Genomic DNA, 26,215 nt, shown 5'->3' on the forward strand with positions numbered 1-26,215 from the left:
CGCGGCTAGATTCACTGTGGTAGTCGGCTCCAGTTACACTTTTTAGTACTTCGGACAAGGAGGAGGCCTTTGCACTGTGGAAGCATCACTCCAGAATCAGGTTCAGGTCCGTTGACCTCAAGCGCTGCCCTCCGCCATCTTGCCCCTCACAAGCTTCGCCTTCGCCCAAAACTCCAATTCTGTTGTACTCAGCACTCCTAGTATTACACTCACCGATAATGCGGGTAGGTCAGTTCAGTTAGCAGCTCTGTGGTTATTCCGACCACTCCTCGCTCAATTCACAGTGCGCCGCTTGATCGGGCACCTCCCAGCGCCCTGCCCGTTCCAATCCCACTGTCTCTCGGCTCACAGGAGCAGTGGCGTGTACACTTCTTAAACCAGCACCGTGACCCTAATTTCCAGAGTCGCTGCGAGCCTCAGGGTCTCCGCTGTACAAGGCGCTATTTGTTAAGCCCAGATGGTCCCAGATCTACAGGATTATTGGCACAGTATCGGGGCTCAGTGCGGAGCTTCTTTAACTCTAGTCCGCCTGGCTCGGTGGTTGGCCACGCCCCCCTGGAGCACCAAAATAGAGACCTTTTTCATATGACGGTGGAGGAATAGTAGAAAAGTTTGCGCAAAAGGCCCTGCCACTTTCTTTGTCAATTCTACTATGGGGCTACTCCCCGTCGGCAGGTGAACTGGGCACACGAATACTAGAGGGATGGACCAGGGAGCAAGGTCAAGTGAGATGAGTAAGGAAGCATTGTCTTGGCAGATGTTGGGCGGGGTGGTACAGATATTGACAAGAATTTGCATAGATAGTTATGAGACTTGCTTGTTTTCGACATTGATGGTGTGGTTTTTTTGGGCGCATTTAGAGTTTCAGAATTGCTGGGGGACAAAAAGGGCAATGGAATTTTTGGGAATGAGGTAGTACCACATGGCTCTGAGGTACACATATGGGTAAGAAAATCTAAGACTGATCAGAGGGCCGTAGGAAAATGGGTGGCCTTACAAGCATCTGTTCCCCAGCTCACTTGTCCATGTTTTTGAGAAGCTCGTTGGCGCTCAGTATCCAATAGGAGCATAGGGTTGGTATTTCAGAATGCTAATAGAAACAAAGTTACTGCTTTTCAACTGTTGGCTATATTGAGGAAGGCCTTGAAAGAGCTGGGCTTTGATGGGACAGAATTCGGGACACACTCTTTCCGTATTGGGGCAGCATCAGAAGCGAATAATAGGGGTTGGGGTCAAGGAGACATCATGCGGCTGGGCAGGTGGTCAACTGATTGTTACAAGCGCTATTTGCAAAAGCAGCACTGAGGATAGTGGCGCGGTTGTCTATAACGCATGAGCTCACGCAATTTTTCTCGTTTCAGGTTCAGTGGCCTGCCGCCATTCCGTGGAGATGTCAATTTGGGCAGTGGGCCATTCCTTCGTGAAGTGGGATCAGATCCAGGCCCGCAGGAGTTATTTTGGATAGAATTTAGGTTTCAATTAAAGGCTTTTTAAAGTTACATGGAAAGGAAAAGGGGGCATGTTATGGAAGGAACTTATCCCGGTCCTTAACAGTTCATTGACGGACGGGAGGTGCCCGGACATTCTGGTAATTCATCTGGGAGAAAAAGGGCTTAGTTTTCATGAGGAATATGAAGAGGGATTTGGAGTTGATCAAACAACATTGGTCAGGATGTTTTGTGTTCTGGACGGAATTCATTCCCAGCAGGGTGTGGCGTGGGGCTCTTAACCTGGGAGCAGTAGACAGGGCACGTAGGAAACATAATACGGAAATGGCACGTTTTTGCAGGGAGCTGGGTTTTGGCAGGATTTTGCACAAAAAAATCTGTTTTGACACGCTGGATTTTTTTTTAGAGCGGTACAAAAGGGGGTGATGATGGGCGGAGCATCAGAACCAATCAAACACTCACACCCAGTCAACAGATCTGGGTTTGATCCATCACCGTTCTTTAGCCCACTCTGCCACCCCAGTTCAGACATGGCCATATGCAAATCAGTCTGACCCTGTGCCTCATGGGAACAGTCCAGCCCGAACTGCTAAGCCATGCCTTTCCTGGACCGGAAACAAGCTTCCTAGGACCGGTTTCTGGCATTTCAGCCGTCTTCAGCCAGGCTTGCTTGAATCCAGTGGCAAAGTGAGCAAGGGACTCACGTCTGAGCATACCCTGCCAACTTATGGCAAACAAAGCGGTACAAAAGGGGGTGGTGGTTATTTAGAGGCGATGGTGTACACCTTTCTAGAATAGGGATGGATCTATACCTATTGGAGTTTAGAGAAGTTTTGTCAAGGACACTTAATGAGCAAAGCCACTCAGGACAGTAAAACACCTAAAAGGCAGGGGTGGCAGGAAAAAGGGTAGGCGGGGGCCCCGACCTTCCTTTTCCTTGGGTGGCTGGGTTTTTTAACAGTTGGACAGGGTTGGCAGACGTTTTTGGTTAAGTGTTGGAAGTTTGTGAGCAGGGGCAGGGAAAGGGTAGGCAGGTAGTATAAGTTTAGGGTAGACCTTTTGATCGTTACAGTTGCAGAAAGACAGGTAGGGGAGTTGGGCTTTTATTGGAGGGCATAAATTTTAACTGCAATACTGTGTAATGTTGTGGTTGTGTTAATGGCAGGGTGAGGTAAGGTTTGAAGGGATCGTAGGGACAGGAGGGGATCAGGAGTCAATTACTCAATATATGGTGAGGTTTCGTTTTGCAAGGCAGTTGCCAGGTTTGTATTTGTAATGTGCACCTGTTTCAATAAAGCTGCCTTTTTCACACACAAAATTGGTCTCAGTCTGGCCTGCCCCCTCCCTCCTAAGGGGGTTTTTGGGGCAGCCGAGCGAAGGGAGGTCTGCTCCTCGGCCAGATTAGGAGGGGCTGGGCTGGGACGGGATCGGCCATTTTGTATATTTGAGCTATTTAGTAAATAGCCCAATTTCAGCCCAAAGTATAAATTCTGTTTAGACAGGCTCCCAGCCACTATTTTAGGTTTGGTGACCTGGTGGCTGGAAGCAGGGTAGCATAGTGAGGACATTTTTTCCCATCCTCCCTCCCAAAAACGTTTGGGGTTTCAGCTAAGGGTGGTTCCTTGGGGTTTTTAAGGTTTTTGTGGGCTAGGTTTGTTGAGGACAGGTGATCAAGGGGTGTTTGTGTATATTGTCGCTTCAGTGGCGGCTGGTGACTTTTGAAAGTGCCGAGGCATAAAAGTTAGTGATGAGTGGGATTCTCCCCCTGAGAAAAGAATGGGTAAATTATGCATTTTCAAGCATATTTGAGAAAGCAAGAAGGTTAATTAAGCAATTATGAAAGTGTAATTATGACATCAATAATGCTTACTAACATTACTGCAAATAATCTCTGTGATGCCCTGCCATTTCTCATACATGAGATCCTGCTTTGATTTAAAAGAACACTTTTTTATGGTTGTTACATGAAACAAACACAACATATCTCTGCAACATATCTAGGATAGACTCTCACACATCACCTACATTCAAAATAAACTAAAGGAAAACGTATTTAAATCAATTTGTTTAAGAAGAATTCAATGTCACCAGGGCAAGAATCTATGCATAAAAGAGCTGGCTCTATAAGGAGGCCCCTGAAATTCTGGGGTGCTGGGCCAGAGCTGAGCCCACTTTGTTCATGCCTTAAAACGTCTCTGACCAGGCCCTGTGATTTTGTTTGTCCGGACAATTGCATTTGGAAGCCCGAGCTTTCATCAAACCACTTTACATAGGCTGCAAGCCATTTGTTAGGCCATAAACAAACACTGCACACATGCATTAATCAACACATAATTAGCCTTAATGACGTCCATTCTGAGTTCATGTGCTTGGAGGTGGCATAAAATCTGTACGGATGGGATTTATTTGCTCACTTTACCGGCCTTTGATGTGTGAAGCATGGCAGGACTTCACCAGGCACCTGCACAACGCAAGTGTACCAGTTTGTGACATTTTTTTGGCAGCTGTGTTACAGAGAATTTAACAAAAGTAAGCACTAATTTGAATGAATGCAAAAGTTTTTTCAATTTTCTCTGTTGCACACAACTTCATGAAAAGCGGATTATTTCATTAAAAAAATGTAATGTGTACATTTGTGCTATTGGCAAGGTGGGCATGTGACCAAACAGATGACCAGGAGTCAGCGTAGTACACAGGAACTGCCAGTTGTGTGTGCCTGGAAGACAGGAGGAACGGGAACTGTGTTCGTTTACAGGGGGTGGGTAGCGGAGAAGTGTGAAGGAACAGGGGAGTATGTAGGTGTTATTGTGCAGCTTCGGCTTATAGCACAGAAGGTGAGAGCACAGATATGTGTGAGGCCGCATGTCCCTTTCTGACAGCTAACAAAGGCCATTTGTGCATTCTTAGCCGTGTGTTCCAGGCAGGTTGAAAGTGCTCTGCAGGAGAACAGGTAAGTGTGTGGGGGTGTTTGTCGAGTGAGCAGCAGGCATTGTAATGTAGGGACCGGGAGCAGGGAAGGACAATGTGACAGACCGTATGTGTATGTGGTCGTGTAGTTTAGGGGAGCAGATGACGTGGAGAGCATGTGGGGGAGGTCGGAGATGCAGTGGGGAACAGGAAAAGCAATGTGCGTGTGCTGGAACAGCAGAAGCCTGATTTTGTATGGCCTGGAATGCGGGTGATGACGAGGGAAGAGGACCTTTATGGGAACTCGCAGCCAAGACTGTAACTTCAGCCAGAGGCGCTGCTCTCAGCCGAGCCTGGGGGAAGCAGGAGCACTGCAGCCAGTGCGGCCCTGGGATTCTACCGCCTGCAGCAATGCTGAGAGTGTAGCATCCATCCTGCCAGCTCGAGACACTACCATCAGTGCAGGGACTCTAGTGCCAGCAGCATGCCCGGATTTTTTTTTTTCCGGAGTTTTCAGTTTTTCAGCAATCAATCATGCAATATTACCGAAGACTCAGCAGTCATCTTGGGTTCCTAATAAAACCAGGCCTCATCTTGTCTCTCTCTGTATCCGATCCATAATCGGAGTTTAATAGCATCATGAGCCGAGCGATGCGTGAAGCGCAGTAGGAGATCCCTGGGGTCTGCGCACCGCCTGAGTGTAAAATGTAAAGGCCGTTAGTCGGACGCAGCGATCGGCAGCAGAAAATGACATCATTGACTGTTGCAGAAATTAACCAATTTTCTTTAAAGCCGAGACTGCTGCTTCCTCCACTATTCATCACTACACTACGCCAGCCTCGGCTCGCATAATTCGGGGGAGAGGGGGTTTGCGCGGGGGGAAGGAGGGAGGGTTCACGCGGGGGTGGGGATCCTGCAAGGTGGGGTTTGGAAAAAATATATTAAAAACTTACCTTACTTGTCCGGCGCAACCTCCGTTCCTGGCCGGGTGACGGTTCCGCTTGGGTTTTCGGGAACTGGAAGGGAGCATGCATCCTCCCTCCTAACCCCCTAAGCCAATCACAACGTTGTGATTGGCAACGAGTCCCGGACGGGGCCCAGCCGGGCACCAGTAGGGACGCCAAATTGTACATTGAGCATGACTGCTTTGGTCGGCCCCAGGGCCGACCAAGCAGTTAGGGCACTCAGAGTGGCGCAAGCCACTCCCCTGACCCGCCCACATGCCCGCCCCCAACCAGGCAATCCCTCCCACCCGCCCCCAACCAGGCATACCCCTGACTCCTGCTTTCTCGCAGTGCGAGAAGCAGAACATAAAATAGTATTTCAAATACCATTTTATTTTCTGCTTCTCGCACTGCGAGAAAGCAGTGGGCCGGCGCTCCGACGCCCAAATGGAGCGGCCGCCGCTGTGTCGCTTAGAACAGGTGCTGGCGGGGTTTTTGAAAAGTTGGCCAGGGTTGGCAGACGTTTTTGGTTAAGTGTTGGAAGTTTGTGAGCAGGGGCAGGGAAATGGTAGGCAGGTAGTATAAGTTTAGGTTAGACATTTTGATTGTTACAGTTGCAGAAAGACAGGTAGGGGATTTGGTTTTTTTTGGAAGGCGTTAATTTTAACTGCAATACTGTGTAGTGTTGTTGTTGTGTTAATGGCAGGGTGGGGGAAGGTTTGAAGGGATCGTTGGGGCTAGGGGGGATCAGGAGTCAGTTATTCGATGTATAGTGAGGTTTAGTTTCGTAAGGCAGTTGCCAGGTTTGTATTTGTAATGTGCACCTATTTCAATAAAATAGCCTTTTTCACACACAAAATTGGTCTCAGTCTGGCTTGCCCCCTCCCTCCCACGGGGGATTTGGGTGCAGCCAAGCGAAGGGAAGTCTATTCTCCGGGAAGATTAGAAGGGGCTGTTCTGTGCTGGGCTGGGCTCGGCCATTTTGTATATTTAGGCTATTTAGTAAATAGCTCAATTGCAGCCCAAAGTATAAATTCTGTTTAGGCGGGCTCCCAGCCACTATTTTAGGTTTGGTGACCTGGTGGATGGAAGTAGGGTAGCATAGTGAGGAAATGGTGGTTCCTTGGGGTTTTTACGGTTTTTGTGGGCTAGGTTTGTTGAGGACAGGTGCTCAAGGTGTGCTTGTGTATATTGTCGCTTGGAACAGGTGCTGGCGGGGTTTTTGAAAAGTTGGCCAGGGTTGGCAGACGTTTTTGCTTAAGTGTTGGAAGTTTGTGAGCAGGGGCAGGGAAAGGGTAGGCAGGTAGTATAAGTTCAGGTTAGACGTTTTGATTGTTACAGTTGCAGAAAGACAGGTAGGGGAGTTGGGCTTTTATTGGAGGGCGTTAATTTTAACTGCAATACAGTGTAATGTTGTTGTTGTGTTAATGGCAGGGTGTAGGAAAGTTTGAAGGGATCGTAGGGGCAGGGGGCGATCAGGAGTCAGTTATTCGATGAATAGTGAGGTTTCGTTTTGTAAGGCAGTTGCCAGGTTTGTATTTGTAGTGTGCACCTGTTTCAATAAAGCGGCCTTTTTCACACACAAAATCGGTCTCAGTCTTGCTTGCCCCTCCCTCCCAATGATCTAATTGTAAATACTATTGAAAATCTCTCAATTCTGAAATAGTGAGACAGCGAATCAAACATTTTCTTTTGGATTGTCACTATTTTGACAACTGTGTACCTCCTTCATAAACATTTGCACAGAATCTCAATTGCAATATGTGGCCATTGATCCGTGCGCTCTGCAGAGGGGCCAAGGATGGCATGACCATGTATGGTTATAGGTGAGAAACTTGCTCTGCCTCTAGCTTCAACTCTTGATCGCTCATTTTAAATACTTGGAGGTGAAAAGTATGCATTACACAAGAGCAACATGCTACGGGAACAAAATACAGAAACACATCCTGGAAATAACTTACTTAAACACAACATCCAGGAAATGATTTCATCTTGCATTTCCTCAGAGTGTTAAACATAATCAGTAACTCATTTTCTGACGTGTTACCCTGACTTTTTTTACATTCATTGCTCGGAAATCGATCAGTGTTTATGCCAATAATATTAAGGATATGAACATGGGACCCGATAGCGACCTGCCTGAATGTCCGTTTTTAGGTCTCGCCTAGCAGCGCGCATGCACTGCTCTGGAGACTTATTGTAAGGGGGCTTCAAAAAGCTCACCACACGCTCGCTCATGCGTGTGTGGCCTGTTGCTTGCGGTTACCCGCACAGGCGCCATATGTTTTGAATTATCATGCCCAGACACGGGCGTGATAATTCAAAACATATGGCCTGGTGCTCTCTCTTGTGCGCACTGGCTTGTTCAGGTTCGTGCTCGGAAAGGAATTGCATTTTTTTTAGCTTGCGCTTCTTGTTAACTTAGTTGGCAGGTACGGGATACGAAGTAGTGAGATACCCATAAAGCGATTCAACGCCTCGTCAGATGTAAGCACAATTACAAAAAATATACAATAAAATGCTTACGCCTCGAACCGATTGTTTGTGGCCATTTAAAAGGGGGTTTGCCGGCTAGCAGGCGCTCCCATGATGCACTACTTCTCTCATATCTTATGCATAAAGGTATCTTTGTTTTTACCGTGTGTCTGATATTCGGGAGTGGACGCTCTGCAGAAGGTGCAATTCGGCACGGACTAGTGTCATATAACCAACCTTTCCATTATAGCACTTTGAATTCCATCTTGCATTCGCTTTACAGCAACAGTAAAGTTAGAAGACAGCGCCCTCTAGTGTTACATAAATAGGATAGCGCTTTTGGGCAGCTTCATATTCAAACTGTAAATAAAGTCATCTTGTCCACACTAACTGTATGTAATTAGGTCTGTTAATTTCTTTTATACTGCTGGGCAGGAAGACGCGACATATTGAAAGCTGATCCATCTAGTCTCCCACCGTGACTCTTAAAATTAGGAATCTCGCATACTTCAGGGTGTAGGATTAGATTACTAATAGAACAGGTTACAAATTCTAAACGATAATTTGCCAGGTTAATTTAGCGAACACCGCACCGCATATTGCAGATTTCAAAAGTGTTCAGACTTTACTGTGTTCAAGGGGTTGTCTACATGAAACAGTGCCCCTCCATTCATAGCCAAAGCCTTGTTTACTCCTCTTTTTTTAACAAAATAATTTATGACAGGGATTAGGCTGAATTACCCCATACATCCCAAAATAGATTTTCTGCATATTAAGGAACTGTCCGAGGAAGATTGAGATTCAACCTTCTCTTTATCTTTTAAAAAATGCATATATAATGCACGCATTACACGCTCTTTAGAATTTTATAATTTGTGCTTGTTTTTGTTTGTTAAGATTTCCGAAGTGGCATTAGCCACTCTGTATTAAAAAATAACAAGCATTGGCATAGCCAATAGGTCTCGCTTTTGAGACCTTATAAGTATTTAGTTATGCAGCATAATATCCTTGGTGCAACAACATCAACTGTTGCATGGCTAAACACTTATAAAGTCCCAAAGGCGAGACCTATTGGCTATGCCAATGCTTGTTAATAACCACCGGGTCTCAGACCCGACGCACTTAAGGCCTGTCAAACAGATTATGTCATGCGACAAGAGGGCAATACTTCTTTGGATTTAGTCAAAACGCAATATATTCCCCTTTTTAAAGAAATTTGTAATAATACATTCCCCCATAGCTCTGCTTTCACGTCAGACCTTGTTTTAATTACTTTGAGCTTGCCAGCCATGTAAATCTGTCTGAAAGGAAGTACACGGAAAAAGCAAGAAGGGGCGCCAGGATTAATGAACAACTAACAGGTTCCTTGGTGAGGGCAGGCACAACAACGGTGGATGTGCTAAGAAAGGCTTCAGGAAATAAAAGCTTCCCCCCCACACGCAGTTTCAGAGCCAGTCACTCCCGTTGGGTTCTACTTATTACAAGACAAAGGAGTCACCTTGCCCGGGAAGGGGCGTGTTCTCATAAATTGCATGTTGGGATTGATTTATGTGGTTGGTACAGAAGAGGCGGCCGGGTAGAATGCCTCTCAGTGCTGCGCATCCCTTCATCATCTTCACGCGTGACCCGGCGCGCGGGGCTCAAGCCACCGACGCCACCCCCGGTAAGGAGCGCGCGCTCGGTGTGTTCTTTGCATATGCTTCCATTTGCTTGTGTTTCGTTTCGCTCACTGGCAGCTGTTTGCACATCGCCCTAAATATCTATAGCAACGAGCTCCCGTTTTGTTACTTACTTCCTTCATGCCTCCGTTTTTTTTTTGTGGTGTTACCGAGTTGTGAATTGTAACGTATTGCATGTGTAAGTGTGCTTTGCATTGCGTTCGCCACGACCACGATTTGCACTAAAATGTATACCGTACGATCCTTTTGTGTTTAAATGTCTACTCCTCTGTCACCATGGAAGCAAGATGTGAACCTTCTACGCATATTTTTTTCATCCCCGTGTGTTTTTTAAAATTATGTATAATATATTCGTAGAGTCTGTGACATTTTGGATAACTCATTTTTGTTGGGGCGATTTAGTGTACTTGTTAAGTAGATTGGTTTAGATTTCAGCAACTAAAGACTCGCTTAATTACCGAGACACGTCTGGTCTCCATTTACAAGTACATGTCTCAGTCACTGTGCATCATTCGTGGTGTGTGTGTGTGTTATTTTTAATTTAGTCTTTACATTTTTAAGATATATCTTCTTCTGGATAAAAACCTTGCACTTTCACAGCTTTGAAGAGCTGCGTTTATGAAGAATAGGGTGATGACCTATGACGGGGGTGCATTCTGGACAGAGACTGTAAACATTCCACACAAAGCATCTGATGCTGATCACAAATCTAGGAAAGAAGCACAACTGCAATTGTTGTGCATGCTTGTGTGTGACATTTCTGTTTGTGCGGTGTTCTTACGTGTGACATTTGCTTACTTAAAGAGTGACACTGAGTGGCAATCTATCAGTAGCAATTGAACGTGAATACTCAGTAAATTTTGGACATGAATTTGGGTACTCATATGTGTGTTTTTAATGACATTAAAAAAAATACAAATACCAGAATGAATCAGAAACGAGCATTTGCAATGCAACAGGTCTCGCATTTGTGAGAGTTGGAGCTATTGGCGTTGTAAATGACAATGTCTTTTACTCATGTGTTTTGGTTTGGAGTGCATTTGATGTATGTGGCGTGGAGTGGAATTGGGTAGGTTGGACTGGAATTGTTAGTTGTGTGGAGTGGAATTATGTGGCATGGTGTGCATTGGAATTTTGTGCATAGTAATTATGTGATACTAAGTGTACTGGAATTATGTGGAGTGGGATTGTGATTCATGGACTGTAATTATGTGGAATGGTATTTTGTGTTGTGGAGTGGTATGTAGTTGAGTTCAATTATGTGGTGTGCTTGTGAATTTTGTGTCATGATATGGAATTCTGTGGTGTGGATTGGATGTATGTGGTGTGTTGTGCAACTGTGTTGTTGAATTATATAGTTTGTTGTCAAACTATGTGATGTGGAATGGAAATGTGTAGCGTTGAATTGTGTGGTGTTGAGTGAAATTATGCTGATTGAAATTATGTGGCATGGTGTGGAGTGTATTTGTGTGGATTGTGTTACCTTCGTGTTTGTGATACCACAAAAAAGAATATCACACAACACCAAGCCGTTCTGAATTCAGTGGTTAGCGCAATCACCAGTAACACTCGCCATGGCCATATTAGCTCTGCCTATAGCGCTATGCACATGCCACCGGTGCATGTTAAGGATGATGTTCAAAGCGCTGACCTTCACCAGCAAGGCAACTTGTGGAGGTGCCTCTGAACACTTACAGATGTCTATAAACCTCTAGCAGCCGTGCAGACGCTGGTTCCACCTATTATTAATCACATTAGCTCTGGAAGAAGGACTCTTCCCACTGTAAACTGAAGAACAACTGTTTATCAGCCAGGCCAGCTGTGTATTACTGAGGAACGTACTCCCTTTAGGATGGTGCTGAATACACAGCTATGTTGAGCTGTAGATGCCTTTGACTGTCAGCGATATTTGGAGCGCTTTGATGCGTGTGAGCCTTGAGCTGTTTATAAGTGGAAAGGTTCTATTGTGTTGTAGTTGCATTTAGATCACACGTTCCACCCCATAAGGCTCTGATGCCCTATGTGGGTGATGCTAGCATGCCCCTCCATGCCATTTTTACAATATGAGAGACCGCAGTTCGACCCTAATTTGTAATTTTCTATATCTTAAGGTTGTCACACAATTAGCAAGCAGCCTGCCATGCAATTTGCCATGCTATATGTTCTGGAAAGTTCCTTGAAATTGTTAAGTAATAAGTTTTGCATGATGTCCTGGGGAGTTTATGCAATCTGTAATACAGGCAGTCATTCAGTTGCTCATGCAGTTATGGAGTGGTTATGCGGGGGGTATTGTGGGCGGACAGATATATTGTTATTTAAGCCAGCTTTCATGTATGTGTTTGTTTTGTGTGGTGTGTGTGTGTTTTTTGTTGTTGCTTAGAGTATGCAGGAATCATGCCCGTATGTGTTGAAGTATAATGTGACTTCACTATGCGCTGTATATCACCAATAAAAGAACAGCATTTAACTCAAAATGCCCCTAAACTTAATGCGGGAGAATATCACCTCCTTTGTATAGCTCCTCGATTAAAAGAAGCGGCACGCTGACTCCCCAGTGTTTTTGGTAAACGGTCTCTCCTGATTGTGAGCTTCTGAACAGCGAGCATTAGGACCTGCAGGGCAGCTGCATGAAGTGTGTGAGGGTCGGGGACATGCGTATATGGTGCACAGTTGACCGCCGTGTTTTGGAACACACTGTCTCGAGAGTAGCCGAAAGGACTTCACTTCCCCTCACCCCCACCCCCATGCTGTGCCCCTATAGCACATTAGTTTCTCCAGGAGCCCGCTCTTCGTTCTTGTCGAAGACATCTTGAAATAACCAACTGTCTGCCCCTCCACTGCCTCGATTTGTGCATTCCTGATTGGTGGATTTGGAGGCGGACATAGCTCTAGTGGGAGGAGCCGAGCTGCCCTCAGTCTGGGTTGGTCTAACCTGCTACGGTCACTCCGCTGCAGAGTTTGTACTTGTGAAGGAGCAGCACAACTGCCACCATAACTTCCCTCTGCATTGCTGGAAGAGGAGTCGTCGGATGGAACGCCAACTGAAAAATCACCTCCAGATTCTGCTCCATTTACTTCTCCCTGAGAGGCTGTCCTAGTATGTGCTGTCCCTGCCTCAGAGCTGTTCTGCATAACCAGAGTTAAGGCCTGGGCAGCAGTAATCCACCGAGACGCCATCCCTCCTATTGGCTAAATCAGGCTTTTTAAAACACTGTCCTACGTAGAAGGCAGAAGTATTGTTCTAAATCAGTCGGTGGGTGTGTGCGTGTGACATGTGTGCAACAGTAAACAAACACAATGATCTTTTCTGTTTTCCTGAAATCTGCGAGTTCTCCAATGACACTAAACAAAAGACACAGTATTTATTACTTCACCTTGTGACAAACCGAATACAACAGCATACTTTCGTCATGGCTTATGCAAAACTTGATTGTTGGGGGACCTGCTGAACCTTTACCAGTATAAAAGAAATTTCCACAAACCAGAAATCTTTGTCAAAAAACGCAGATTCGCGCAGTCGCCCCTGCAACTTTGTGTGCAGGAATGCTCCTTGTTAAAACTCACATTACTATCACCAGGGTCACTGGAATTATGTGGAGAACGAGCACCAAATTATGCAACAAAATTGGCTAATTTACGAGGCAAGATCGGGGTATTATAACATTTTTCCCCCCACTAAATTGTCAAACAAATGTTCCGGGGGTGGCAAGGATCAACATGTTACCATAAGGGCTGATCCCCGGAGTACAGTCTCTGGTAGCCTAGTGGTTTTCCTGGCTGTAGTTCGCAGTCACGCCGTAATCCACAGCCAGGAAAACATGTCAGGAAGGCATTGTTGGGAAGTGGTTGTCCATTTATGCCTTCATGCAGCCTGGGGAGGTATTGTGACCCCTCCACAACCCCACCGCATTGTGGAGAAAGAACTAACTTGTCTTCTTCCCCACTGGTGAGAATCTGATGTCAGTGTGCTGATGTCAAAGTTGGGCGGGGGGGCTGCGAGGGCTGACGCATAAGCGATTCATACCCCTATTTAAAAAAAAAAGATCTTACAGTGCTTGCACAGGAAATTCCTTTGTAACCCTCCTCGGTGTTGGCCACTGGCCGACAGATGCACTAGGGAGGGAGTGCGGGTGTCGGCCACCCGCACTAAAGAGGTTAATAAACCTGGGCCATGGACCAAGAGTCAGTCGTTGTGCAGCTATTTTTGTTTTTAAGTCTTACATTTAGTGTGTGCTGCTGTTGCTTAAAATGATTTTGTTGGTAGCCTGCTCGGGCTCTGTCCAAGGGAGACAGCCCTTCCCCTCAAACAAGCTGACTGTATTATGAGGTCCCAGGCATGCATATCAGTACACACGAGTAAACGAACTGCTGGCCAATGAGGGCCCGCAACTCATCCAGCGTGAGCCATGTGACACTGACTCTTGGACGGCCTAGGCAGCACTCCTGTCATTGATTTGAGGACTAATAATCCAGATCAGGCCTCTGCTCCGGCACAAGCACACTGACTGAACACTCTTCTCAAGTTAATAGCATGACAGTCTCCGATGCTTGCAGTGGAACTGACCATAATACGTGCTTCTAGCCCGTGTTGTGTGGCACTTGTCAGGGCTGAAGAATGTCAGTATTACTGACACATCCGACGAGGGCACAAAGTAATCTAAAAATAGGCAAATAGATGGCCGGCACAGTTACAAATCAAAAAAGATTTTTGTTCTTTGGATCATCAAATATATTGCAGCATTGAACAATTATTCATATGTAACAAGACTTATTAAAGAATTAAAAATGTAGCAAGTGTCACCGACATCAAGCAGCAGATTTCCCAAATCCCCGCTCATGAAGAAATCATGAAAAGATACGGAGGCTGTATGGGTCACACCCTTTTCAAACCCGCATCAAACGCCACCGGGCATGCCCCGAACTGGACCCCTCGAGGGAAAAGAGCAAGGCCGAGAAACACCTGGTGCCACGTCCTTGAAGCTGACTACAAGGTGATGAGTAACACCTGGAGCCAGATTGAAAGAAAGCCCAGGACAGAGATGGCTGGAGAGTCCTGGTTGATGGCCTATACCCCAGGAGGGTTAGTAGGCATAAGTACCAAGATACTTTGTCACCATTCTGGCTATACTGAATGATGGTGATAAAAGCAGCATTTCCCACGTGAGCCATATACAGTGGACTTGCTTTCAGGGCCCCCCCTAAAAGCAGGTCCATTGGGAGCATCCTAACTCCTGGTCAGTAAAATGAAACACCTTTAGGCTGCAGGAAAGGGGTGATTGAACAAAATATGGAAGGGCCAATCCAGTGCTGACATTTTGGTAATATAACGTTGTTATTGGATTTTAAGCTATGAAAGAGAGGAGATGCCTCCGTTGAAGGCTAAAGTAGGGATAGGAGAGCACCTGGAGCACAAGCCTGCGCAGGGGGAAACTGCTACTGCAGGTGGTTTTGAAATGGGAAGCCGCCTAACTTGTAACTGGTTGACTTCCATCCCGTACATACGGTGATTGGGACGTTGGCCCGTGACAGCACTGTCCACAGTCCATAAAAACATGAATCCGAACCACTTTCTCAATAATAAATATTAAATTATATAGGGCCTTATCAAACCCTTGCGATGTACAGAATGCGGACTTCCACTATTATAAGAACTTTCCTAATTATTCATATTTTCATGGGCGAGTTTTGCTCGGGCTTTGTTCCAGTCTGTATTTTTCCAATTATTTTGCTCTTACTGTTTCTCTCAGCTTCTGAGGGATTCCGATTCCCCCTCCCGCTCTCCCTGTTAGCCGGAGCCCTCTGGTTTACTCATCGGGCCCACTGTTCTTGTGTGGTGCCCATCTTACCAGGGAATAATATGCTTGCAAATGTGCAGAGTGTAATATTATATTTATTACCATAGTTGAGCCTGAGCAGTGTTGTAACAAAGGTCCCTGCAGTGCCGGGGGGGGGGGGGGGGGCTCTGCACTGTAACGTGGCCTGGGAGCTCCTAAGTGAGTCTGGAGTGGAGCCCCTTAATGTACTTAGCAAGAGCTCCCCCCCCCTTCCCCCCAATTTTCGTTACACCAGAGTCTGAGGCTGGTACGTGAATCGCAAGAGGCGAAGACTTGAGTGGGTCATGATGTACCTAACCTGCCTCAGCAGTGCTAATAATTAGCATATTATACTGCGCACATCTGCATATTTGGTTTACGCCATAATATTATTTCACATGAACTTTTTTAACCAAAAACAACTTAACCAAAACCAGGATAGAAGAGTTTAAATGCTTGCAGTAAGGTAAAATCACATGGAGGAGGCCTTGTGGCTAATGGACTTGTTTCCTTAAATAAAGTAATTGTTACATACAAACTATGTGGCACTAAACAGTGTTTTTCCTATTCTCGGCTTCGCTGTATTTTGGTAATATACTCAAATTTGGAGCTTTGTACAGTAGTAATAAATGTGTGAATGCCAGTGTTTATTAGTACAGCTTCTCTAAATAACGTCATATTGGGTCAGATGTATTAATAATAGTAATGTGATTTCTAAAGCGCATAGCTACCTTATTTGTGCTGTGCCAGTGTTAGGTACAGTTATTCACAGGCTTCCATGCAGTTATTACCCCCCCCACACACACACACACACGCTGAGCTAAATAAAACCGGTTTTAAGTTTGTTTTCCTGAAAACGTCTTCCGACTGGTCCTGACGAACTGCTAGGGGCAGAGCATTCCACAGTTTCTGGCCAGGTAGCCAAACGAGCTCCGCCCATACGCACTTTCTTGACTCTGGCGACGATTGCCGCCATCTCCCCAGGCGATCTAAGGTTCCTCCGCGGTGCACAAGGTCTGAGGAATGTTTGAAAGTACTGTAGGCATTTGTTATTCAGGGCTCTGTAGCATTATCACAGGGCTTTAAATGAGGATCCCAATCTCTCACTGGAAGCCAATGAGGCTGCGTAAGCGCACCCTCGATCGACACACGCCTTGACAGCTACTTTCACTGCCATAGCATAAAAAGCATTTGCAATGCAATAGGTCTCGCATTTACGCAAGTTTGAGCTATTGGCATTGTAAATAACAATGCCTTTTATTTTTGTTTTTAAAATATAAATAAAAGGCATTGTCATTTACAATGCCAATAGCTTAAACTCGCGTAAATGCGAGACCTATTGCATTGCAAATGCTTGTTTCACCATATGTCCTGGCAGATTTCACAACAATTAACACGTTCGGTTTTCTGGCGACTAAACACAGGAGGCAAGTTTCCATGTGTTCCGCTACTTAATTGGTTAGCTGCCCTTAACAGAAAACTAATTAGCACAGATGATGCTGTGAGCATATGACAACCCCTTATGCCTCATTGCCTGTATTTTCTGTGTTTATTGCACTGTTAATTAATCATTTCCATCTCCGGCCATGAATGCAAATGGTAGTCCTATTTCTAGTTTTGTGGAAAGTCTCTATTTTTTATTTTTTTTTAAATCTAGTCGCCCTTGAAGTGGTAGCAGGTTTGCTTTTGTCATTATTACAGTATTCAAGTCCTGGGTGCTTGAGCAGTAGTAGCAACAAAAAAAACCCACCAACAATAAAATAAATAAATAGCCGTTACTTGCTAAAAGTGCTACTGCTGCGCCTGGCAGAGACAGTTGTCCGCTTTGGCGTAATTGTGCTCTTATGGTGAGGCATCATTTTGAAAACAAGAATCCTAAAACACAATAATTCATGACCAGAGATGTTAATCTTGAAAACGTTGCACTTTAGGTGTCATTTTAACTAAATTCAGGTAATTGTGGTCTATTTTACCCCCCAAAATAGTCTTCTGTTTAAAATAATTATAAATGCTGTAAAGGGGGTTTGAAAAGCACCATTTTAAATGTGACGAAAAGGACAATGTAACTCCGAGAAAACGTGGCACTTTAGGTGTCATTTTACCTAAATTCAGGTAATTGTGGTCTATTTTACCCCCCAAAATTGTCTTCTGTTTAAAATAATTATCAATGCTGTTAAGGGGGTTTGAAAAGCACCATTTTAAATGTGACGAAAAGGACAATGTAACTCCGAGAAAATGATGCGGTTAAAACACACAACCCAGCGAGACACATATGCACATGTACATTTAACTGCGAGCGTTTACATACAGGGTCATGTGATAACTGAATAACCTGGGCGGCATGCTACCTAACATACGGTTAAACAGTGGGGGTGTAAACTTCCTCTAGGAGGAAACCTCACCCTATGGCTTAACTCATTTCACACAGCACAAAACTATCAAGTAGAATCACTCTCTTTGCATCGACACATGCCGCCGACATGCAGGGAGATAGTCACATGCATTTAGAGTATTAAAAGCAAGGCCCTCACAAGGCCAATCGTGCACACGCCACACAGGTTCTGTTCTCGCCAATCCCCGAGGGTACTCAGCTTGCACGGTATTGAGAGCTCGTGGTAAACAAATCTGCTACAGGCCGCCTGGCAGCAGCGCAGCGTGCCCTCAGTCTCTCCAAAACAGAGTCCCAGACCGCCGCCCCAAACTCTCAAAGTCGACTACAGTCTAGAACCCAAGAAGCAGAGTGGGAAGAGCCTGTCACCCAAGAAATGAAAACCACTTAACATCCAAACAAAAGAGAGCAACCAGATACTGACCACAGGCGCCATTGCGACTCAATTACGACCGAAAGGAAGAAAGCAGAGCGCGCATGCGCAAAGTACTTCCGAGTGCAGGCAGCATACATCAACCTGGAACTGATCATGGTGTCCAGGGATAGATTATTCAAGTCGTGAAACGGGACGGAGGCAGAGCCCAGCGAAGGAGGGAAGGTGGCCGCACACAACGACTCAGCAGAGCTGCTGCTCCTCGAGCTGTGGCGAGGAACCACTCCCGCCGCCTCCTCGGAACCAGCTTGGGCAGAGCTGCCAATCATTGCGATGTCAGCGCGCAGTGCCAGCCTCCGTAGGGGGAGGGCAGGGTAGCTGCGGCTGTCCGTGAGCAGTACGTAGCAATAGTTTGGTTAAATAAAAAGAATAAGCTGTGGCGCGAGATTCTCCTCGCGCTAAGTAGGGGGCGGGGGAAGCCAAAGGAAAGTAGATTGATCTCCACGCACTGCTGGAGCGCGCGCCCGCACACCATGTGGCTTGTTAGGCGGGCCATGCTGAAGAGTGCGCCCACCTTACAAGCCACATGGTGCCTTAAAAAGAAAGTTCCCCGTGCGCCCTGCAGAGAGTTGCTGCGGACGAAAACTATAGTTAGGCGCTGCTGCTTCCGGACTACACGGAAGTTCGGTATGCTATCAACAGCCAACAGAAAGCAAGCTTACAACAGCAATGCCACAGTTAAACCAATGGCAAGCGGCATGACAAATTACACTAAGTTTCAACCAACATAGAGATTACTTTATGGCTCGCTGAGACAGCGCATGCGCTGCCAAGGCGAGACCTAAAAAGCAATTAATAGCACAGCGAGTGAGGGTGGGTACCAGTAAGCAGGGGCAAACAAATGTACACACACTAGTGACCTGTGTATGAACATGCCAGTGCTATGGTTATTAGGGACACCAAATGGAAGGTGTTTTCATGCACATGCTTGAGAAATTGGTTTGTGACTTACAGGACCCTGGCAGGGCTGCATCCGACTTTCATTCTTTCGAGTCGAGATATGTGAAGGAAAACTATATATAATAGCCAAGTCAGCCTTCTGTTTACTGGTTTGCACAGCACATTGACGTGGTGACATCTCCCATGCAACACCATTTTAGAAAGGCCTGAGAGACACAATCAAAGCCACTATTGTCATTTTCACAATTATTGTATTTGTGATCACAGGGAACATCGTAACGCCTTGTTGGTAAAATGAAACGCCTTTAGGCTGCAGGAAAGGGCTGATTTAACAAAGTATGGAAGGGCCAATCCAGTGCTGACATTTTTTAAATATAACGCGGTTACTGGATTTTAAGCTATGCAAGGGAGGAGATACCTCTGTTGAAGGACTTCAACCAGAAGACACAGTCTAATGCTCTCCCCTTTACAGTAGCGACCGCTCATATTGTAAAGTTGTGGGGTGGGGGAGGGATAATACAAACCCCCCAATTATAAATACATTAAATAGCACTTACCTGCTGCTGCCGCCTTCCTCCCGATCCTCGCCTCCTTTCAGGAACTCTTGCACACTGTGCAGGCTCCCAGCTGCCAAATCTCAGTGCTGCTCTAATGCTGGAAATACTATTCCCAGCATGTGAGCCGTGCTGGGATTGGTCTGAGCGCCATGGTTCTGCGCTCAGACAGATACTGGGAGGAGACAGCCTTTACAACAAAACTATTACAACGCATGCCATTACATCTCATGTTGTTGCAATGCAAAAGGTGTGCAGCAGTGGGTAGAAGGTGTTGGATTTAAGTCCAACACATTCCCTACTGTTGCACACACTGGAGTTGGAATAGAAAATTAATCTATTCCAACTTCCAGTGTCCCCCGACAGAAAGTCGGAGTAAAGGTTTGCGTCGCAACGGCATGCGATGTAATGGCATGCGTTGTAACGTCACCTATTCATACTGGGAGCCTGTTTTGCCTCTCCACCCGATGTGCAACGTAGCTCGGGTTGGAGAAAGGCTTGGTGAGCATGTCAGTTTGGCCAGCACTCTGGGGCCAGCCAAACTGTCATGTGCACTTAGCAGTGTCCACCACTCCTCCCTCCTCCCTGGTGCTTGCTGCAGTGTCACTATGGATGTCCCCGTCCCTCCCTCGGCTTGGCTTGTAGCCTGCAAGACGGAAAATAAAATGACAATAAAAATGTTTTATTCTAATTTTCTTTATGTCCTTCATGTTGCGTCATATTTACAAAGTGACGCATCTAGGTAGCCAGGTATAATGTATGCAGGGGGGGGCGTTCTTGCCCATGTGAAATGACCCATTGATGGAGTTGCGTCACCTACGTGACACGCTCCAGCAATGTGTCATTTTTGCGCCTACAGATACGTCAGAAATACTGACGTATCTGTAACTCCTTGCGACATGATGCATTATACTGTAAATATGTCACATCCAGCATGTCGCAAGGCGGGCGGAATGCAAAGTGACGCATCGCTGTTTACACGCAGCGATGCGTCACTTTTCATACATGAGACCCTAAGTGGGGAGAGGCCGGGATGTGTAGTGAAAAGGAGGATAAGGGTTAGAAAGAGAGAAAGGGGAGGCAGTAGCAAGTGCACTGGAAGAAGTGAAGGAAAATAGGAGTTGGAAAGTTGTAAACGGTGGGTGGTTTGAATAAGGGTGAGAGTAATATAGGGCATGTCCCTGAGATCTCTTGTCATTATCATGACTGAGGATGTGTGCAACCACTTGATTGGCTGCCAGCAGACAATGTGTAAATGCTCTAAATATCAGACAGTCCTTGAAAATAATAGACAGGTGGTTATTCTAATTAAGGGTTGTATAAAGAGCTGTGTGCTGTCATTTGGTTGTTACTGCAGAACACTTGACAGCAGGAAAATAAATGCTAATTAGAGGCAGTGCTTTAAGTGGCAATCAAAAAGTGTGGGGGGGCTCTAAAAGGAGGGTGGCCAATGACGCTTACCTAGGAATCCCTTCTAAAAGATGTGACCTATGTAACTAAGGGCAAGGACTAGATGTGCATGTAGTCTGACCACCTTCACGACCCACTTACAGGCACTAAGAGGCCTTCACTGCCTTCACCCTCCTCTCCAGAGCTCCTATTTGTGCCAGTAATAAACACCCACCCTCAACCTGAACTCACATATAAACCCGGAGGCCACAACACAAAAGTCTTATGTTGCTTGAACTAAAATGAAAGGTGAAGTTTAACATAAAAAAAGGGACTACATGCCTAACATGTATTACTTTAAGGCTGTTTCCAATCCTTTCTAGTTATTGTTGAGAAATCGATCAGTGCTTTTGCCTTTATCGTTAAGGCCATAGATATAAGAGCCCATTTTAACGTCGGTATACATTTACTGTCGGATCTGAGACCCTGCAGGCCCCGGCCCACTTAAAGAACACTACCCGTGGTGGTTTTGACTTAAAAGGCAGCGCAGCGCCACGTTTCCTCCTGCAGACAGGCATTCGGATAGTTTTACAGTTTTTAGGTCTCGCCTAGCGATGCAGCGCATGCGCTGCTCGCCTTGGCGAGACCTATTGTTGTCGATTTGGTGGGCGAAGGGGGACAGGACATGTGCACGCGCAACGGCTCGCAGCGTTAGCACAAGGGACAGCAGATGTGCGCGGGCTCGGCTCCCTCAACGGGCGCAGGACAGGAGATGTGCACGCATACGGCTCGGCTCCCTGAATGCGCGCATGGTGTGCTTTCGCTTTCCCCTGGACACAGACATGGCCTCCGAGACTGAGCGGCAGGCAAGGGCTCATTCCTTCTCGTTTTATTATTCGGACCAGTAAATAGCTAAAGCATTAGCAGGTTTGAGTTGAGGCTCGTTTATAAATTGAGTAAACTTTCATTCACTCTGTAAGTTAATTTCAGTACTGATGGCAGCCATAATGGTTTCTTATGTGTCACAATTAGGAATTGTTAAAAAAACGCCCTTGCTTTCTTCTTTGGTGCCCTTACTGCTTCACATGTTAAGTATTTTGTAGCAAAGTAACATGAAGCACCTCCATGTATTTGCAATCCGTGTCCTGCTTGTGTACTTCGGAAAGAGCTAACAAAATCATTGTTGTGTAGATTAGGTGCCTGTTAATCACAGCTTCATCCGCTGACATGCTCACCTTTTTAGGTCTCCCTTGGCATGGGGGATGTTCTATTGTGGGGCCTTTCAGGTCGCCACTGGGGGCGGACCGCGTCCCGGTCCCCCCTCTCCCATCAGTATACCGGTGTTTCCTGGGCAGCATGGTGATCTGAGGCCTCCCGGGGTGATTTTAAATGGTTCTCCCGCTGGGGCACGCTGTCCTCGTGGTGCGTCGCACTCTGTGCCTGCAGGCAACATCAGTGTTTTTTGCAATGAGTCCGGGGCCTGCGGGGGCAATTTCTTCAGCCTCTTGGCGTCCTTGTGGGGGACAAGTGGCTGCTCCGACCGGAGTTCAGCAGTGAGTTCCTTGACACCCTGGTGCCAGCAGCGCGGTGAGGAACCCGCCCTTGTGCACAAGCACACCCCAAATGGAACGTGTGCCACAGTTCTTGTGGGAGAGTTGGTTGCAATAGTCGCCTGCCCTCGCGCTGGAGACAGTGAAAAATTTGAACTCCATAAACAATCCCTCCCATATTCAAGAATACTCGCAAGCATACCCAAGAAGTAAGGCAGCAACCCGCAGCACCGCAGTTCCCTCACAAGTTAGTAGCATGGTGGTGTTGCAGAGGGGACGTGGACAGGCCAGACATTGCGAGGGGGCGCGTCAGATAACGTAGAGCAGGGGCTGAGGGGTAACTATAAGTCCTTCCTCTTGGGTAATGAGATTTGTTTACCAGGGTTTGTGGTGGATGAGTAAGCGGGTGAGCTGTGTATGTAGAGTTAGTGGTGTAAGATTGTACAAGCTCAGCTGTGTGTGTAGGATACGCTGAATTTAGGTGCATGATTAGCAGTCTGTGTGTTAAGTAAGTGGTTGTCTATTCAGTAGAGTGATGTGTGACTAGTCTAGGAGTGCAAGGTGAGTTTGTGTGTGCAGGTTGAGTGCTGAGTATGCAGTGTGAGAGGTGTGCACGCCGGTGAGAGACGTGTGCACAGGTGAAAGACGTCTGCCAGCAAGGTAAACTGTCAGCATGAATGGTGTGTGAGTTCAGAGTGAGAAGTGTATTGTGGACTATGAGTTCAGGGCTAAAGATTAATTGTGCAGGGTGTTAGGCATGTCAGTGCTGGGAGAAAAGTCTGTGAGCAGTGTCTGAGTTCAGGGTGAGCGGTCTCTGGCATGCAGGGTCAGCAATGTTAGTGCAGGGTGAGTGTCTAGTTGGGTGAGGGCAGTGTGATTGTATAGGATGCTGTATAAAATGCCTGTGGTGGGTGAGAGAGACAGGAGTGCGGCATAAGAGGTCTGTCAGTGCAGGGTGAGTGGTGTGCCTGGGTGATTGCAGAGCGAACACTTTGTATAAATGCTGGGTGAGAGGAGTGCTCTTGTGAATTCAGAGTGAGTTGCATGGTTTTGTGAGTGCAGCACATTGCCAATGCTTGTTTCAAGAAGGGCGTGCCTTAGTTGACAGCGTAGTATTCCTTTTATTATCAGACGTGAGGCAGGAGATGGGCTCCCTGATTCGCAGCTGCTAGGTAGGACTACACCTCGTGTCTATTTGTTATAAATAATTCACCGGTTTAGTCCATCATATGTATGTCCACATTTAGTCACTCCGTACGGCTGAGGTTTATTTTAGGTAATTTCTAGCTGCTGCACTGCGCTACATGATTAAATAGTAAATCTTCCCTTCAGTGCGCTATTACCATGCGGTATTTCTTCCCCTACTCATGCCATCCTGGGTTTTGCAGCTGAGATACGGGAATCGGTGCTTTCGAGCCGAATCAGGCACGATATTTGCTAATTTTAATCAGAATATCACTCGGACATTTTGTTTGCTTTTTATTTTTAACTATTTGTCTTTTTATAACATGCATGATAAGATTAACTTCAGAAACACATGTGAATGCTGCAACACAGCATTTTAATAATCTAGACAGCCGTTCGGCTTGTTTTTCTGTCACTGGAGTTCTTTTACTAAAACTACAAGCACAAAGTGCATTGTTTCTTTCTTGCTTTGCCAGTGCTTCATGTTACGGAACAGCAAGGTAAAATGCTCAGAAACCAAAAACATAACTAAAAAGCGTTGTCATTTACAGCACCAATAGCTCTAACTTTCACAAAAGCGAGACCTATTGCATTGCAAATGCTTGTTTCATTAAGTGCCTGTCTCGATAGACAGTCGCCAGAGGCTGTTGCCATGACAAAGGGTGGCTCAGAGCAGAAGAAAGAGGAAATAGGCCACAAGCTGCCTTCTGGGTGTGTGCATAGGGCCTTCAAAAACCAAAGAGGAAATGGACCACAGGCTGTGTGTACGGCCTTCAAAAAATACCGCTGAGCCTTTCATCATATGCTGAGCACAGATGACTTGCTTTTCGTATTCAGTGAAGCACCTGAATAGGGGCCTGGAGGCACTATGCGGGCAGATGTGTCCCGCTTCATGCTGCTGAATACATAAGACGATGCCTCTGGTTTGGACCTTTTAACTGGGGCTCTGGGTGACTGTATTGCTAGAATATGAAATGTTATTTTAAATAAGGTGCATCTCCTGTCACCGGTGTGGCCTAGCGGTTCCAGTCAAGTTCTGCTCTCTTGCCATGGTTTCCAGGAATTCACTTTTCACCGAAAACTTGTGTGTTTTTAAGAGTTGTAGAAGTAGAAGCGTGGTTGATGCTGTGTTGATAATAAGAGGTGTTGTAAGTTCGGGCATGGCTGGAGGCCGGGCGTGGTGTTTACCTGCCTGCATGGATGTTTGGCTTGTGCATTGTACAACTGGTTTGTATCTGTGTGAATTAACCAAAGGTATTGGGTGGGTTTTTTTTCGTTTTTTTTTGCGGAGGGTTGATATCCATCTGCTGGTTTCTCTGGAGGCTTGGTTGTTATGAGATTTCTGGCAAACAAAGCAAATACAAGGAGATGATGGACGGAGCGCTGAAACTTTTCAGACACTCACCCCCAGTCACAGATCTGAGTTGAATCCATTATCATTCTTTAGCTCACTTCGCCACCTCAGTTCAGACCCAGCTATATGCAAATCAGTCTTGACCCTATTCCTCATGGGACTAGTCCAGCCCGAACTGCCAAGCCAGGTCTTCCCTGAACTAGAAACAAGCATCCTGGGACCGGTTTCTGGGTAACACCGCTCATCAGCCAGGCTAGCTTGAATCCGGTGGCAAAGTGAGCAAGGGACCCACCTCTGGCCATACCCTGCCAACTTAGGGCAAACAAAGCACATACAAGGAGATGATGGACGGAGTGCTGAAGCTTTTCAGACACCCCCCCTGAGTGTCTGAAAAGTTTCAGCACTCCGTCCATCATCTTCTTGTGTTTGCTTTGTTATGAGATTTCTTCAGGTGTGTGCTGTTATGTGGTGAGGGGTGGATGTTTGCTATTGTGGGCACGTTGATATCCACCTGAGTGGCATATGTCGCCAGCACCGCATGTGTGGAGTTGTTTTGGCTCATGCTGTGTTGGAGGCTTGTGTGTTAGTGGAAAGTTCAGTTTCAAGAATGTTGTCACATAACTGTTATGTCTGTGCTGTGTTGTTTTTAAGGTAGCATCACGGCCATGAGCGTTTCACAAGGTTCCAGAACTTGCTTCTCTGAAATGCCATGCTGTAACGCTCACAGTTACATTGAGTCATCACTGCGATTAAGAAAGGTGGGGTTTTGCAATCTCTATTCCAGTTCTGTGGTTCTAAACGTTTCTGCCACAAACTGTTTCATTCTTGACATTTGTAAAGGTGTGTTTGAGACAACATCACAGTCAAATGGTTAAATTAAATAATTGTTCTCGGAGGAAAGGGTTACTTAAGGCCAGCTGAGAATTGATTACCAATCGCAGAAACACCGATCTGAGATGTACCAAGGCTAAAAAAAGTGTCTTTTTAAAAAGAGAACTGACTAAAGTAGGAGTCGTAAAATCAGCGTCATTAAACTGTGATTACTGAAGTGTGTGTAGCAAATGCGATGTATGAAGCATTGACAATTGGTAAAGAGCTGCAAAATGGGTATTTTGCACTCAGAAATTACCATGAAGTGGAAGCAAGTGGGAACCAGGTGTTATCCATGAAAGGTTGATTAGAAAGCAAATGTTTT

The 26,215-nt window shown here is 46.1% G+C and overlaps 1 protein-coding gene across 1 annotated transcript in view; it reads left to right on the top strand.

Annotated features, from left to right (window-relative positions):
- The first annotated feature begins 218 nt into the window (after window positions 1-218).
- LOC146785863 (uncharacterized) overlaps window positions 219-26,215 on the top strand; it is a 175,148-nt gene continuing 149,151 nt past the window's right edge. The window contains exons 1-2 of the mRNA XM_085633117.1: window positions 219-224; window positions 9,015-9,437. Coding sequence (XP_085489243.1) covers window positions 219-224; window positions 9,015-9,437 — 429 coding nt within the window. The remainder of the gene's footprint in view (window positions 225-9,014; window positions 9,438-26,215) is intronic.

The sequence above is a fragment of the Triturus cristatus genome, chromosome 11 (genome assembly GCF_964204655.1).
Source record: "Triturus cristatus chromosome 11, aTriCri1.1, whole genome shotgun sequence".
NCBI classification, from domain to species: domain Eukaryota; kingdom Metazoa; phylum Chordata; class Amphibia; order Caudata; family Salamandridae; genus Triturus; species Triturus cristatus.